Source organism: Phacochoerus africanus, chromosome 2 (assembly GCF_016906955.1).
Source record: "Phacochoerus africanus isolate WHEZ1 chromosome 2, ROS_Pafr_v1, whole genome shotgun sequence".
Classification (NCBI taxonomy): domain Eukaryota; kingdom Metazoa; phylum Chordata; class Mammalia; order Artiodactyla; family Suidae; genus Phacochoerus; species Phacochoerus africanus.
The window spans coordinates 254,226,547-254,243,859 of NC_062545.1; the positions used below are offsets into that span (position 1 = coordinate 254,226,547).

Below are 17,313 nucleotides of genomic sequence, written 5' to 3' on the forward strand. Positions count from 1 at the left end.
TACTTCCTTGCAGGAATAAGAATCTGGCTGTCAGGGAACACAGTATCTGCAGTCTTACAACCCAAGGCTGTCACAAACCCTGCCGTGCTCTCATCTTTGAACGTGGCCAAATTACCTAAAGGTTGTATGGCTTACAGGCAGTCTAATGTGCACAGTCTGATCCTCCCTGTCCTTACCGCTTCCTGACTTTACATCTTCAAGTTAAGAATCAGCTTCCAGCCCATATGTATCAGGTGCTACTCCTCATTCCTTCATGCATAGCTTATTTCGAAATATGCATTACTGGGACTTCCCGGCGTGGCGCAGCAGAAATGAATCCGACTAGGAACCATGAGGTTGCAGGTTCAATCCCTGGCCTCGCTCAGTGGGTTAGGGATCTGGCATTGTCGTAAGCTGTGGTGTAGGTCACAGACATTGCTCGGATCTGGCGTGGCTTTGGCTCTGGCGTAGGCTGGCAGCTACAGATCTGATTAGACCTCTCCCTAGACAGGGAACCTCCATATGCCACGGGTGTGGCCCTAAAAGGACAAAAGATAAATGCATTACTGGCTAATGGCCCTCATATACTTTCCTTCCTTTCAATTATAAATATTTCATAAACAGGTTCCAATAAAGCTGGGTCACCTTTAGAACATGGCTTACCTTCACTTCTTTATGGGCACTTAGCTTCCTTACAAGGGAAAGGAGCCAGATGCAGGCTGCTTGTCTCACATGTGGGTTGGGGCTGGTGATATGCTTATTTAAAATCACATCTAACACCCAGGGGACCACATCATTAACTTTGGCTCCTAGAGGAAAACAAAGAATGATGATAAGCAATTAAAACAATTGAATAGAACTTCATGAAAAAAATTAATTTTAATCAACATTTACTCAATGCAACAATCCCACAACATACTAAGATCTAAATGACTAAGGTGTTTAAATAAATTGCTGATGGACCTGATATTCATTTCAGAACCTGGCATAAACTAAATAACCTCTCTAAGGTCCTCAGATAACTTTAGTTCCCTAGAATGAAAAATCTCTCTAAGGTCCTCAGATAACTTTAGTTCCCTAGAATGAAAAATTACTGACATAATGGGGGAGGCTATGCATGTATAGGGGCAGGGGGTGTGGGAAACCTCTGTACTTTTCTCTAAATTTTGCTCTGAATCTAAAACTTCTCTTTTTAAAAAAACTACCTTTTTTTACTTATTCCTATTTTCTCTAGTGTTGGCAATTTTTCCTTCTCTACTGTATCTTTTCCATCTCCCATCTAAAAACTAAAACACAGAGAGTTCCCGTCGTGGCTCAGTGGTTAACGAATCTGACTAGGAACCATGAGGTTGCAGGTTCGATCCCTGGCCTTGCTCAGGGGCTTAAGGATCCAGCGTTGCTGTGACCTGTGATGTAGGTCAAAGACAAGGCTCGGATCCGAGTTGCTGTGGCTCTGGTGTAGGCCAGTGGCTACGGCTCCGATTGGACCCCTAGCCTGGGAACCTCCATATGCCTCGGGAACAGCCCTAAAAAGACAAAAAAAAAATTTTTTTTTAATTTAAAAATAAAATAAAAACACACAAACAAACCTCTATTGACCTCACTTTCCTCCTCCAACTACCTCAACATTGTTCTCCTGTCCTGTGTCCCTTCAGACTTCCTCAACCTCAGCACTACTGACATTTGGGGGAGGACAGTCTGTTGGGGAGAGCCATCACATGCACTGCAGGATGTTTAGCGGCATACGAGACATGTGACGTCACAGTCTCTGTAACACAGTCAGAAAGCGCATGCTCCCTGCCCCCGCCCTTGCAGTCATGAACACCCAGAGTGACTCAGCCTAGAGGCACCTGCAGCAAGACCTTCACTATGCGATGAAGCGCTAGGGGACACAAAACTTGGAACTGCTATGCCCTGACCTCTGGCACTGGTCAAATGCACCAGTGCTCATGAAAAGAGCACAGGTCTGAGGTAATGGACAGCTCACTCCCCTGCCTGCTCGCTAGAGCACTAGCCTACAGTTCTCGTTCATTTTGCGCACGGTCTCCTTTAACCAACTATTTGATAAAACATATATAAATACTGGGAGGGAGAGTTCAAATTGAACATATACATTTTTTGCTTCAAAGGTGATCACAAGAACAGAAGAGAGTTACTAGGGGTTATAAACCAATTAGCTGACTACGTGGTACCAGCAGGGGGGGTATATTCTTCCTCAGTCACCAGCCAAGCGTCCCGGGCGGCCACGGAGCTGGTTCCTATCGCAGCGCTGGTAATGGCTTCGCCGATAGTGAACTGAAGTTCTATCTGCTTGGCCTGCAATGAAGGAGAAAAAACCAGGAGTCAGAGAGAACATTTTCTCCAAGAAAAGGCCGCTGACCATCTTGACTCTCAGTGTGCTTTGTTTTCGCTCTTTTGCCTGAAACTCTCTCAGCGAACTGGATAGTTGGAAAATGAAACAGGCTAAGAGAACGGAGAACACAAGAATGACCTGAGGGTTCTTCTCCCAAGTCCATGTTGCCTGCTCCTCCATCAGGAGAAAACCACTAGGCGGTGCTTTTCAATCTTTGGAAGAATGGAACCATTTACTTAGAGGAGAAGCACACAGACCTAGGTAGAAATTCTGTCTCCCTCCAGTTACATACCCTTATTTAAATTCTGAGCCTCAACTTTTTCACTGGTAACATGAGCATAAATAACACCATCACACACCTCATCAGGCCACAAGGATTAAGCGAAGTTAAGGCACATGAAGCTTCTAGTAGACATCTGACTGCTAGTAACTGGACAGTAACAGCAGGCATTCTCATTTATTAACACCTCCTCTTTGCACTCTTAAATTACATGATACCTATCTGCAAGTTACCCTCAAATGGGTCAGGAAAACAACAAGGAATGATAAAGCAAACATGTTAAAGGCTAAAATTTGGTAAATATAGACAAAGGGTTAACAGAAGTTCTTTACATTATGCTTACAAATTTGAAATTGTTTTAAAAATCAAAAGTTAACAAAATTCTCAAATATACACTCAAATGTTTAAAAATCAGATTTAGAACTTTTTTTTTTTTTTAGGGCCATACTTGGCGGCATAGGGATATTCCTAGGCTAGGATTCGAATAGGAGCTGCAGCTGCCAGCCTACACCACAGCCACAACAATGCAGAATCTGAGCCACGTCTGCGACTTACACAGCAGTTCATTGCAATGCCAGATCCTTAACCCACTGAGCAGGGCCAGAGATCAACCCGTATCTTCATGGATACTAGCCAGATTCATTACCACTAAGCCACAACAGAACTCCAGATTTAGAAATTCCGACACGTTTCACAATTATGAATCACTGACTCATGGAACTGGACCTGTCTTAGCTCGCTTTGGTCTCTTTCTCTATTCACTGTGAACTGGAAGAGACTTAGGAACAGGAGAACAAAAAGAGAAAGAGGAACAAACAGCATGAGGGGTACAGGAGCCCTGACCTTGGGGAGAGCTCTGAAAAGCACAGACAACAGGTTAGCCTTTCCCAGGCTCAATCTACTAAAGGCTCTAGCCTTGCTGAGGTGTCAGGGGCTGATACCTCATGCTTCCTACTCTGAGGAAGAAAGATTTCAGGGCTTCAGTCCTACAGCTTCCCTGGTCATCTCTAAGCTGAGAAAAGGTATCTCAATACAGAGACTACCACATTAGAGATTCATTTCACATGCCTGTTTTTACCTGTTTACATGTAACAAGATTCCTGACATTACAAACAAAAACAAAACTCCCTAATTCCATTTGTAAAGTTAATAGCTAGACTCTGCTTTAAATACTCTAAAGATTGGGTGAAGAGATGCAACAAATCAGGCACATGGGGATCATTTTATCATCATTCTCTCTACTTCTGGGCATGTTTGAATTTGTCCATAATAAAAAGTTAAAAGAAACCAAAATTCTTACCCTTTCATCTCTCCATCATGTTTTGAGCTTTCCATATTTCTGTACCTCTAAATGCTTAAAATAATGTCTTCAGTAGCAAGTTAAGATCAAGACAAACCTTCATTTATTTAAACAAAACTGGAAGGAACCCATCTCTATCGTAGACTTAAAAAAAGAAAAAAGCAGGTATCACAAGCTTTTCCCCAAGAGGTTGCAACGTCAGTTGACATCCAGGGAGACTCATCTCCTGTCAAAAAACTTCACCTTAAAAATACTGAATCAAGAATGCAGAGACCTGGGGAGTTCCCACTGTAGCTCAGAGGGTTAAAGACCCAATGTTGTCTCTGTGAGGATGCGAGTTCCATCCCTAGCCTCTCTCAGTGTGTTAGGGATCCGACGATGCTGCAAGCTGTGGCGTAGGTTGGATCCAGAGTTCTCGTGCCTATGGCATAGGCCGGCAGCTGCAGCTCTGATTTGACCCCTAACCTGAGAACTTTCATATGCCACAGGTGCAGCCATAAAAACAAAGGAAAAAAAAAAAGAATGCAGAGACCCAAATCCTAATACAGGCTCTATCACTCAGCAGCCTTATCACCTAATCCCGCCGCCCCTCTTTCTTCCTTCTCATCCTTCAAGGCCCAGCAGCATCTTGGCCACCACACAGTAGGCACCAGCCCTCCCAGACAAAGACTCAGGCCCTCCTTTGTGAGCCCACTGCCTGACATGCAGTGGCTCTTCATTCAGTTACTCTTCCAAACTTTTTTGAGGTCCTACCACTAAGATCGCATCGCCAGGCCCCTCTTTTATAAAGGTGGAGAAGGTAGACTTTGCCCTCAGTCTAGTAGGCCAATAGAAATTATGGTAAATGTTTAAGAAAAAGTATGGGAGTTCCCGTCATGGCTCAGTGGTTAACGAGCCCAACTGCCATCCATGAGGACGTGGGTTTGATCCCTGGCCTCGCTCAGTGGGTTAAGGATCCGGCATTGTTGTGAGCTGTGGTGTAGGTCGAAGATGCAGCTTGGATCTGGTGTTGCTGCACCTCTGACATAGGCTGGCAGCAACAGCTCTGATTAGACCCCTAGCCTGGGAACCTCCATATGCCGTAGGTGTGGCCCTAAAAAAGACAAAAAAAGAAAAAAAAGAAAAGTATGGAAAGGCACAAAAGCACAGATAATTAAAGACTCTACTCTAGTTTGAGGGGTGGGGAGGTTTTCAGAGGGGTGCAGCAACAACCCGAGAAAGAAGAGGAGGTATGGGTCTTTCCAAAGCTCAGAGCAGGAGTTCCCTGATGGCCTAGCAGGTTAAGGGGTCCAGCGCGGTCACTGCTATGTCAGGTCACTTCTGTGGGGCAGGTTCCATCTCTGATCCAGGAATGTCTACAGGCAGCCTCCCACCCCCCGAAAAAAAAAAAAAAAAAAAAAAACTCAGAATACACAAGAACAAAGAGGCTGGTGTACAAAAATGTAAGTGACAAGAACCAAGGACCAATCAGGGCCAGATTAGGCCACATTACAACACTTATCACACTGGCCACCAACTATCTACTTGGAGGTCTCCTTCACCACACTGGACATTTCTGTAGACGACAGAAGCCAAGTCACTAGATTCAATACCGGCAACCACGGCCACCCAGCTGACTGGGTAACTTTCCCCTTCTACCCATGCCATACCACACTTTATCAAAAATCATGAGAAAAGGACTTTCCCACATAGGTGATGTACTCAATGCTTGACTACCACAGTAATGAGCCCAAGGCTAGGACTCAATAAGTACTTGCTACATAAATGAGCAAATGTTTAATTCAAAACCTCAAAGCATGCAAAATTCCAGCTAAAAAAATGCCTTCTGTTTGAATGGCTAACAATCAGATAGCAATATAAATACCTCCACAGAATCCATCAGACCTTGCAAGAGGAGTTTCTGGTGAGGAAAATCTCCATCTCCAACAGGAAAATATCCCAGTGTTTGGATAGCTCGTTCTTTCATCTGGAAGAATAGAAAATGTTTTTAAAAAACAAAGTATACAACAACTCAATCCCAGAACGTTTCCAAAATGAGAAGACAGGGAGAGGGAGTCTATCTATCTGCAACAGGGTGAGCATTTGGGGTTTTCTTTTTTTTTAGTATCCAGTTTTACAGCATTATGTCTGTAAGACATTGGAGGCAGAAAGAAAGAAAACTGAGTTCATTAAGAGTCCAGAGCTGCAAAAGAAAAAAGAATAGTCTTTAGGTTCATTTTCCTACAAACTGTAACAGTTACAAATGCAGGTTCTGGGCCCAGAGTCACAACTCGAACATGTTAGTACCCTTTACAGCTCTGTGATCTTAGGCAAATTACTCAACCTCTCTGTGACTCTATTTCCTTAACTGGGAAAACAGAGATGACAACTGTATCTACTTCACTAGACCTTTTAGGGATTCAATTAATTAATGCATGTGAAACATTCAGCATATGCTTGGCAGATTACAAGTGCTCAACCATGGATGGTAATGATCGTTAATAACAGCTAATAAATACTACACTTTGATCTTCTTAGAAAGTTTTAAACAGTAGCTAGATCAAGAATAAAGTTACATATTTATTAAAATTGTAATTAATTGATTTTTCTCCACATTAAATCACCTTATCACAAAGAAAAATTTTTAAGCCTATGAAAGTTTTTACTGAAAAATTATAAATGCCCTTTTCCTCAGAGATTACTCGTACTCTACTTACGAATGCCCAGATTTCTTAAAACCAAATTGGCTGTAAGAGGTTAAATTTAGATTTGCTCTAAAATTACAAAAATCAAAAAACTATTTCACAATGTATTACCTACTTTTTGCATGACAAAAGAAGTACCTGATGCATTTCACAATGACCCAAATCTTAATGGTTACAGGCCTAAACTGAAGTCACTGGGTCAAAAGCTGTGCACAAGTCATGCCCACTTAAAAATTCAACAGTCAGCTGGACTGTCTTTTGTTTTGTTTTGTTTTTTGTTTTTTAGGGCCACACCCATGGCATATGGAGGTTCCCAGGCTTGGGGTCCAATCAGAGTTGCAGCTGCCAGCCTGCACCACAGCCACAGCAACGCAGGATCCAAGCCGCATCTGCAACCTACACCACAGCTCACAGCAATGTCAGATTCCTAACTCACTGAGCAAGGCCAGGGATTGAACCCACAACCTCATGGTTCCTAGTCGGATTTTGTTCCTCTGTGCCACAACAGGAACCCCTGGACTGTCTTCTTTATGTTACCACTTGTTCCCATTAAACTCTTCTTCCAGGTGTAATGCCATCCATCCTTTCTATGATTCCATTTTTACTCACTTATCTGTGAATGGAAAGAATTTTAGAAAGAAGGATAAAAAGGAGAGACTTGCCTTATTTGTTTCTTTACTGGAGGGTATTCTATTTAGCAGGCTTTCCACAAGATGCAACTTGGTGAAGCCAGATCCCTCACTGGGGATGGGCAATGGACCATTTCTACCAATTTCACCCAGAGCTGTACAGGCAGCAATTGCCAGGAGGGGTGAAGTACTGTCCAAAAATGAGCCTGTAAGCATATTCAGACAAAAGAGAGAATTAGATATTATTACCCCTGTGATCCAAACCGACCAGCAAGGTACTCCAGATTTTTTAAAAGAGCAAAATGAAATCAAAGTCTACAACATTTTCCAGTTGATAACTTGTTAGCATTTATTTAGAAATAAAACACCAGAGAGTATTGTCCTTTCTTACTGTTTAAATTTTTTCCCATAATCATCTCTGTTAACTAGAAACACGCAGGGAAAAAAATATAGAAAAACTAGAGTATTTTCACGGTTATTAAAAACACAATTTATTGAGCATCTAGATTTTGTGAAAAAGCTTGAGTGTTTAGAGTGCAAAGCTATAAAAAGAAATTATAGAAAGAAATGTTACAATAAATTTTAACCTAATTCACAAAAATTTTAACCGAATTATGCTGACCTCCAAGTTAGCATAAACACATTCGTTACCTATAGTTTCTGTGGCACTCTGAATGAGTTCCTCTTGCTCAGGCAGGAAATCAGCATTTGTCTCCACACCTTGTTGCTCTGCCATTTTCATTTTCTTTTTAGCCAAATATCTTCCTACTGTGAAACCCAATGCAAGCAGGGATCCGTGCTGTATCTCAGGGCTCTAGATTCAACAACACAATAGCGTATGTGTCTCTCTCTCTCATACGTGTGTGCATGCACTGAAATAACTGTGTGTTTATTACAATCATCTCTCCAATAAAAACATCAGGCCAAAGAATAAAGTGACCATTTGAGGCCCCACTGGATGTTGATAAATCAATTAGCGCACATGAGAAACCCTGAGTTTCTAACACAGAGAATCCTGAGAAGTCAAGCTGAGTCCTGACTCACTTCGAGATTGAAACTCCCTAATATCACACCCACTCCAACTCTGGGCAAGGGGATTTCCTTGCCCGCTCTTATACACACCCACTTTCTTTGAGCTTATAACACTTATGACTACATCAGCACAATTTTCAAGTAAAATTTTCCCCTACTGCCAACAAAACACACCGAACAGATCCTATTACTAATCACTAAAAACCTCCAAACACAAGGTAGGCAATAAAAGCATACGGTTCCTACAATGTCTTCTGATAGGACAGGTACAATGAGAAGTGGCGGTGGATGGAGAGGAAAAAGGAACTAACATTTCTGAGCACCAAGCAGTACTAGGGCTTCCTGCGTATTCACTCCCCACTGTATTCCTAGCACTTGAACCAGTGCCTATGAGACACAAGGCACTCTAATTTGCTGAATGAACTGACAGAATCTATGTATTCTCCATCTCATTTAATCCTTACAATCATAAAAGCAAGGAATTTGTGAGTTCATTTTACAAATAAAAACCTCAAAACTAAAAATATATTAGATGCTTTTGTAAAACTATTTTCCACAAAAAAAAGAATACAGACAAAATGATAACATACGTGATTGTCCTTTGTCGTCTTTATAAGCTGTTCAATCATTGACTTCAATTCATTTCCCGACACAGTAGAAACCACCACAGAATAAAACAATGCTGCCAGTTCACGCATCTCTTCTTTACTGCTATTCATCAGACTCTGAGTGGTACAGAAAAAGAAATACATACAGGATACAAGATCATCTCCCTGCTGACAACTTCTAACATTTAAAGTTAAGAATAAGTTACCCATTACAATGTTCAACCTACTGGCATCTATGAGAAAAGAACTAGCTGTTATTTCAAAACAAAATAAAAGCTGTTACAGACCAAAATCTGACATGGATTTTCAGCAAAGATACAAAGCATAAAACAGGGAATAAATGCACAGATGACATGAAACAAAGGTCAGCACGTTTTCTATAAAGGGCCAAATCTCTTGCAACAATTCTACTCTGCCCTTGTGGTGAAGCAGCAATCACAGACAACAAATGGGTGAGTGTGGGCTCCAATATAACCTAATGGACACAATTTTCACACATCAGGAAGTTTTATTATCCTTTTGATTTTTCTTTTCAACTCTTTGAAAGTGTAAACATGGAGTTCCTACCACGGTTCAGTGATAACAAACCAGACTAATATCCATGAGAACGAGGGTTCAATTCCTGGCCTCGCTCAGTGGGTTAAAGATCCGGCATTGCCGTGAGCTGTGGTATATGTCACAGATGGGGCTTGGATCTGGTGTTGCTGTGGCTGTGGCATAGGCTGGCAGCTACAGCTCCAATTTGACCCCTAACCTAGGAACTTCCAAATGCAGCAGGTATGGCCTTAAAAAGACAACAACAACAACAACGAAGTAAACACTGGAGCAATGGCATCATCGTATCTCTGCAGCACCAGAATGCAGGTTTGATACCCCGCCAGGCACAGTGGGTTAAGGATCTGGTGTTCCCGCACTTGCAGTGGTAGGTCACAACTGTGGCTTGGATCTGATCCCTGGCCCAGGAACTCCATATGCCACTGGGCAGCCGAAAAAGGAAAAAAAAAAAAAAATGTAAGCACTATTTTTAACTTGCAGGACGTACAAACAGGAGGCAGGCCAGATCAGGTATGTGGACCGTAGGTTAATGAGCCCTGATCTACAAGATTGAAGGTCAAAAACTCTAAGATCATTTTAAAATTAGCAAATATGTACAAAGAATAAAAAATTTTTCTAAACTAGAAACAATTTCATAAGACAAGATTTTCCAGAAAAGTGCAAAACTCATCCCTGGTGGTAAATTACATTCATGCTTTCACACTTAGACAGATAATTGGTACATTTTACTGTAATTCAACCTGCATTTTCCAAAAAGAACTGTATTATGTAGCATGAGCGGTATACAAAACTATATGAGCCAGACCTGTACTAATGAAGATTATTCATTGTCTGAAATTCAAGTTTAACTGAGCATCTTGCATTTTTATTTGCTAAACCTGGCAACACTTTTGGTGTGATCATGGGACAAGATACTTTCTGAACACATCGCTGGTGGGAGTGAGCAATGGCACTGCTTATTAGGAGGATGTGTATTATCTACCAAAATTGCATCCATGTGTCCTCAGTTCCACTTCTAAGCAAATCCATCAAAAGACACACCCGCTCAGATTCAAATGATGAATTGTTCATTGTAGCCGAATGGAAGCACCCTAAATGACCATTAATAAGGATCTAGTTCTCCTGTGGCACAAGAGGTTAAGGATGTGGCATGGCCACTGCAGTGGTTCAGGTCACTGCTGTGGTGCAGGTTCAAGCTCCGGCCCGGGAACTTAAACATACCACAGGAGTGGAAAAAAATAAAATAAAATATACAGAATCAAAAAGGAGTATACATGCACAGGATATACCTTTATCCATTCTGTTTTGTCCACAAATTTAGCAGCCAGTTTTTCTGGATACACTGAGACAGCTTCCAACAGACAGTACATGACTGGCAAACCTAAATAAGAAGGAATTCAGAAATGTTTTGATTTCAGGAAAGTGGTAAACACACAGGGATCACTAAATTCCTCTAAAGCATAAGGCTACTGCTTTAGGAGGTATTCCCCAGTTCTATGAAATAAAAATTAACCTAAACATAGTATGTGATTCAATGTAGCAAATTTATAGACTAGTTGTCTAAAAAGATGCCCTGTTCTTCACACCCACTTCCAAAGTAAAAATACACTATCCTCTGTTAGCATTTCTTTCTGAAAAGAGAAATAGTGTATCAAAGATGAATCAGATAAGTTTAGAAAAGAAACCAAGATTAATATTCAGTTACAGAAGTGAAGAGATAAAATAATATCTTGCTATAAATTCTCAGCTGAGTTTATCTTTTCTTTTTTTTCGTTGCCAGAGCATGCAGGAGCTTGATGTAGGACCTCGGTTCCCAGACCAGGGACTGAACCCAGTCCACAGTGGTGAAAGCGCAGAGTCCCAACCGCTAGACCAGCAGGAACTCCCTCAGCTGAGTTTAAAATTAGATTTGTGCTTAAGCGCTTTAATATCTGTCCCAAACATCATGACCTCCTACCTCCAACACCTGCTAAGAGCTGCTGAAGCAGGCCAATGTAGATCTGAACGGGGTTGGTTTCCCCACTCTTGGAGGAGGAGGAAGAGGAGGAGGATGACGTCGCCTGGCTGCTGGACATTAAAGTCCGTATATAGCGTCCAATGGCTGGGGCGTGATCTTGCATATCAGCCAGACTCTGAGAGGTGGGTACCACTCCCGCACTGTGAGCTAGGCACATCCGCAAGTACAGAACTATCTGCAAACAAAAGGAAGAATACCAGATAAGCTCCTCGAGAAAATCAAGATGGGAGATTCTCTTCAAAGTGACAGTTCCCAGTTTTGATTCTCCCACCTCCTTCATCAAGCTATTCAACAATCCTCACAGAAGCTGGAAAGCATGACTCACTATGTGAGCTGAAAGTACCATAATGGAGCAAAATTTACATAACCAGCTTTTATAATCCAGAGAGTGCTGTTTTTTTTTAAACAAAGTTTAGTGGAGTTAAAATGCAAACTCAACTTTTAAAGTCTAAAATATGACAATGAAAATCATTATTTTTTTTAAAGATGTGTGTGAGAGAGAGACAGACAGACAGACTCTGGGCAGAAACCGGGGGCCAATGATCTATTTCTCTGGAATTCCAATTGCATTTAATCCCCTCTGTCGCAAGAATTTGAGAAAATGGGTTCAAATCATCCACAGAAGAGTAGCTAAGATGCCATAAAAAGCTCTGACATGAATTAGCCACAAAGGAGTCTTCTGGAAGCTCTTTCCTTAACAGCTAGAATAGGACAGGCAGCAATTTCACTCTGAGTACTCCGACTCTGAACAAGATTACCTCTTGCATTTAATTAAGGCAAGTCAGTGACTTAAACGAGAATTTCCCTTAGTAAATGTGAAAATTAAGTCTCTTAACCTTCAAAACTGCATCATCCAAATAATGTCAATATATTGTGGGCTTTAGAATTCAAATTTAATTTGCTAAAAATTCCCAAGAGCAATCAACGCAGAGCATCCAGTTCTTTTATGAAGAGAACTGTCCTGAGGTAAATATGAGTCTAGATTCCAGATCCCACTATGAATTAAAATAATAATATTTACACCAAGTACTGTTTTCCTAATGAAGAACCTGGTATAAAAGTGACATCACAACATGCATTTACCTAGAACTCAAAAAATTCAGACCTTTTTTTGACTGTAACATTCTCTTCAAGAACCTTTAGTGGAAGCAAAATAGAAATACACGCCAGTCCTACCTCTCCAAAGGCAGCCGGGTTAAATGGAAGGACAGTGGTCCCAGTCATGTACTTGGCCGGAGTTTTCATTCGATGGGAAGCCTAACAAAAATAAGCCCCCAAACCAAATTACTGAAAAACAAAGCACATGTACTCTTTCTCAGCCCAAATATAAACTATCCTCTAGCTACACTGTTTTCCATTCATTGTGCTTGACTCGCATAGACCTCAAACCCTAAGTGACAGGTGTGTTCCCTTTGGACTGGCTTGTTTAAAAAGAATAAACCTATAAATCAACTGTAATAAAAGAAAGAAAAAGAAAAAAGCTGCAAAGATGACATAAAAGCAATTAACACATACAATAAAAATAAACAAAAAGAATAAACCTACTCCAGGCATCTACTGACACAGTCACCCCAGGACACTGCATGCCCGTTATTTTCATTAATAATAGAGGTAGAAGGAAAACATTAGCACGAAAGCATCTTCTGACCCTAACTATGAAAGAGCTATAGAGAAGAGAATCGGGGCCACTACACAAAGACCCAAGTGACCCAAAACACCCTAAGATGTCTATCTAAGCAAAAAGCTAAGACCACTAGGAGAGGTAGAAGGCAGCAATCGGGGGGGGGGGGGGGGGGGGTCATGACTGCCAATACCCTAAAGCATTCTTAAACTTATGATGCCCCACATAGGGCCCTTACAAAGAGAAAGACATATTTTTAAGTATGTCATGCCAAGGGGAAAATTTTTAAACACAGCCACAACGCTGAAGAGCATAAAAGGAACAGTAAGTAATTCAGATGTGGGCAAAAGAATTTCATTACAATTGAGATTTATATTTTTCTCTTCATTTTGTACCTTCCTCTTAGTGTAAATAATCACATTGTTAGACACCTTATTACTGTTAAACATTTAGTGAGTAACATTTTAAAATATATCACCTAAAAAAAGTATGTTCATTTTCATCATACATTATATGACTCAAACTAATTATCTGAAGTTAAATGCCATACCTTTTCTTGGATATAATATACCATTTCTGGGAAAGACGGCATCTGCTTAGAAGAACTTTCTTTTCTGTTTCTACCAGGAAGACACCTTAATACTCGCTGTGCTTCTCCATGAACTTCTTCCCGTCTTTCAGAAAGACAAATAAGAAAAATAAGTAAATTTCACCAACTAGAAAATGATCATATGAAGATTAAGAACAGCAATTTTATTTGGCATCTGTCTTAAATATATTCTTGGCTATCTAAGCAAAAAGTCATAAAATACATGATAAGCAATTACTTATTTTTGGAAATTTCATGAGATCTGTAGAGCCATGTGGCTTTTATCTCTGATTTTTACCCACAGGAAAAAGCAAGACATGGTATGAGTACAGATCTATATATTACATCGAGGAGGCCATACTTTCAATTCGAATGACTTGCTTCTAAATTCCACAGACCAACACCGCAAACGACACACGTTTTAATCAATTTTCAAACAAATTTTAAATGAACTCGAATTCAAATTAACATTTTTTGAAACTTACGGATCTCCGGCAGCTAGTAAGAGCAAATATCTGGACGGTATATGATCTGAGGGAAACACCGTGCTGGCAAATTTCACAGCCACTTGTCGAACTTGAACTTCAGGCTATTTGACACACAAACACAGGCACACACACGTGAACAAAGAGATATAAACATTACCAACAATTCATTATAGTCAAGATAAGTCATTTTAATTGTAAACAATTAAAATTTAAGTTGCTATTTCAATTATCTTTAAATAAATAAAATCATTTAGTCAAGATCTTTAATCATGTTGTTTAGAAATCTTTGGACAATGACACTTTTTAAAAACTACTTTTATGGAGTTCCTGTCATGGCTCAGCAGTAACGCACCCGATCAGCATCCAGGAGGACACGGATTCGATCCCTGGCCTCATTAAGTGGGTTAAGGATCTGGTGCTGCCATTAGCTGTGGTGTAGGTCACAGACACAGCTCAGATCCCAGACACAGCTCAGATCCCATGTTGCTGTGGCTCTGGTGTGGGCCAGCGACTACAGCTCTGATTAGACCCTTAGCCTGGGAACCTCCATATGCCACAGGTGTGGCCCTAAAAAGACCAAAAAAAAAAGAAAAGTACTTTTATGATCTCTAAGAGGCCCCTCCCAATAAAACAGGAAAGCCTACAAAAACCACAGTCAGAGAATCTCTGTAGAAGCACATCCTCAGCCCAACGATAGGACCAATGTCACCGAGGCAGTTTCTGGCCACCACCCCTGCTTCCCCAACTCTCAAACTCTCAGGCACATGAGTGAAATTCAGATACTTCACAGGGAACACACACAGAACTTGCTTGGAACCCTTACAGATTTAAAACAAAATACCTCTAACATTTTTAGGTTGGAGTTCCTGTTGTGACTCAGTGATTAATGAACACGACTAGTGTCCAGGAGGACACAGGTTCGATGCCTGGCCTCACTCAGTGGGTTAAGGACCCAGCATTGCCAAGAGCTGTGGTACAGGTTGCAGACATGGCTCACATCTGGCGCTGCTGTGGCTGTGATGTAGGCCGGCGGCTACAGCTCTAATTAGACCCCTAGCCTGGGAACCTCCACATGCCACGGTGCGGCCCTAAAAAGACGAAGAGATTAAAAAAAAATAGATACTGTCTCATTCATTCAGGTGTTCCTGCTCTTTGGCATTCCCTGAGCTGTTGTGAAGGGCAATGAGGACTAGTCTATATGATTTAGCCCAGGGTAAATCATACAGACTGCCTTACATGTAGCCTGAAAAAAGAAAATAAATTACCTTTGCCTTGGAAATATTGTTATATGCTTTGATCCACATAAGTATAACCAACACCCACGTGCATTACACAAGCATTACATTTCCTTGTAAGGTTACCTACAAAAAGTTTTAAGTATTCTAATGTGCTTCCAAATAAGCCTGTATTTCTTTGTCCGTGTTCTATGACCATGAACCGTGTACACTGAACACCAAGAGCATTTGACAATGGAACTCTACATATAATAAACCCTCTGAGTGTACATAATTATCCTGTGATATTTCAATAGAAGCCAGATACCTTTCTGAAGCTTTAATAATTCCTTCAATATAAATGTATGAATATGATGGTGAAATTTCAAGAAGACACAATGCATGTTAATCTCACCAATATTTTACATCATTCCCTCTTTCTACTCCTAGAAATGGAAGACAAAGAGCTGACTAAAGCAACTGCATAATAAATTATTTTACATTGCATTTTTTCACTTTAAATATATTACATATTATGCATTGTGTATACATATGTGTATATATAACCACAGACATTCAAATTTCTGCTACCAACTCCCATAACAGGCAAAGAGGACTAGAAGGAAGAAGAATATGTATGATGGTACTGGCTGACTTCCTACAAACACATTTTGATAAACAAAATGTGTCTTTCTTTCCTTCTGCTTTTCCCCCCAAGGTTACCTACAGAATTCCACCCCAATGGACTGTAGCACTTAACTACCAGTTAAAACCAAAACACTTCCAACTGGAAGAACTATGGCATTAAGAACAGTTTTACAACAAGGAAGGCTTTAAACATAAGACCTTCTCCCCCCAAAAGAGATGCTAAATCACAGTCCAAGTAAAAGCAAATATTCCTCTTCCTTATCGAGAGTTAAGACAAAAAGCAATTTAAATTTTGATCTCACAAATGTAAAATGCAGACACTACCAGCCATGAGAGTTCACATGGTTGAAACCTACCTTTATTAAGTACGAAGCCACAAGTGCCTCCATGAGAGTCCGCTGTGCTCCTTCCAAAGTACTATAAGCTCCAACCATCATGGATAACGCTTCTTGAATAGCAAGTCGCGTCTCGGGCTCTTCCTATGACGATGATAAAAAGAATGTTTCCCCCCGTCGAGCTTCTGAGTGGGCATCCAAATAGAAAGCATACACTTGCCAGGTGTTTCCCTACCTTGCACAGGGCTTCAAAAAGCTGCTGCACGAGAGCTATGTCCTTAGTGAACAAGTGGGGCATTCGACTGTAAGAGAAAACGAGAGCATCGTTACTGTCACAAGTTTCCATGAGGTGGAAGAAACTGCAACTAAGCACAAATGTTCCTGAACTTGTACTTTCACCTTTGAGCATCACTGGATTACCTCCCCAAAGAGCCAAATACTTTTTAAGGTAAATATTTAATTCTTCAACCGTCTAATCCAAGTAACCCTGGATTAATACACATATTATCCAGATGGTATCATTATAATCCATGCATTCAGTTAACATTTCTGATTTTAAAATAAAGAAAACAGGTAAGACTAAATGGTATTTAAACTAAAGACTATGGTGATAAGGAGCTTTGTCACTTTGTGACCACACACAAGGGACAAGGTTTGCTGTGGTGTATGAGATGCTCTGGAGTGGCTTTCTTCTGAGTCCCAAAGCTCCTTCCCCTACACAGGGCAGAGCAAGACCCAGTCCACACAGGCCAATACGGAACGCGTGCCAGAGGTGGAGGCAGCACCTGGGGCCACTGAGGAGGTGAGCCTCTATCCCTCTGCTCTGAAATACAGAGGAAGAGGAAACCAGGAAGAACTGGGTGCAGGAAACTATACCAAGTAGAAGAAAAAAAAAAAAATCCACCTTCGGCAACAGGGTAACTCAGAATCATAAAATAATACTATCAGAAAAGATAATCCCTAAAAAAAACCTTGATTACA

The 17,313-nt window shown here is 40.9% G+C and overlaps 1 protein-coding gene across 4 annotated transcripts in view; it reads right to left on the minus strand.

The window, feature by feature from the left end:
- ECPAS (Ecm29 proteasome adaptor and scaffold) overlaps nucleotides 1-17,313 on the minus strand; it is a 102,662-nt gene that overhangs the window by 29,587 nt on the left and 55,762 nt on the right. For all 4 annotated transcript variants that reach the window (XM_047768141.1, XM_047768139.1, XM_047768140.1 and 1 more), the window contains 13 exons: nucleotides 16,568-16,634; nucleotides 16,354-16,476; nucleotides 14,133-14,236; nucleotides 13,609-13,732; nucleotides 12,614-12,694; nucleotides 11,378-11,612; nucleotides 10,710-10,801; nucleotides 8,848-8,982; nucleotides 7,877-8,039; nucleotides 7,259-7,431; nucleotides 5,777-5,878; nucleotides 2,172-2,295; nucleotides 643-788 (listed from right to left, as the gene is read on the minus strand). In XM_047768141.1, coding sequence (XP_047624097.1) covers nucleotides 643-788; nucleotides 2,172-2,295; nucleotides 5,777-5,878; nucleotides 7,259-7,431; nucleotides 7,877-8,039; nucleotides 8,848-8,982; nucleotides 10,710-10,801; nucleotides 11,378-11,612; nucleotides 12,614-12,694; nucleotides 13,609-13,732; nucleotides 14,133-14,236; nucleotides 16,354-16,476; nucleotides 16,568-16,634 — 1,669 coding nt within the window. The remainder of the gene's footprint in view (nucleotides 1-642; nucleotides 789-2,171; nucleotides 2,296-5,776; nucleotides 5,879-7,258; nucleotides 7,432-7,876; nucleotides 8,040-8,847; nucleotides 8,983-10,709; nucleotides 10,802-11,377; nucleotides 11,613-12,613; nucleotides 12,695-13,608; nucleotides 13,733-14,132; nucleotides 14,237-16,353; nucleotides 16,477-16,567; nucleotides 16,635-17,313) is intronic.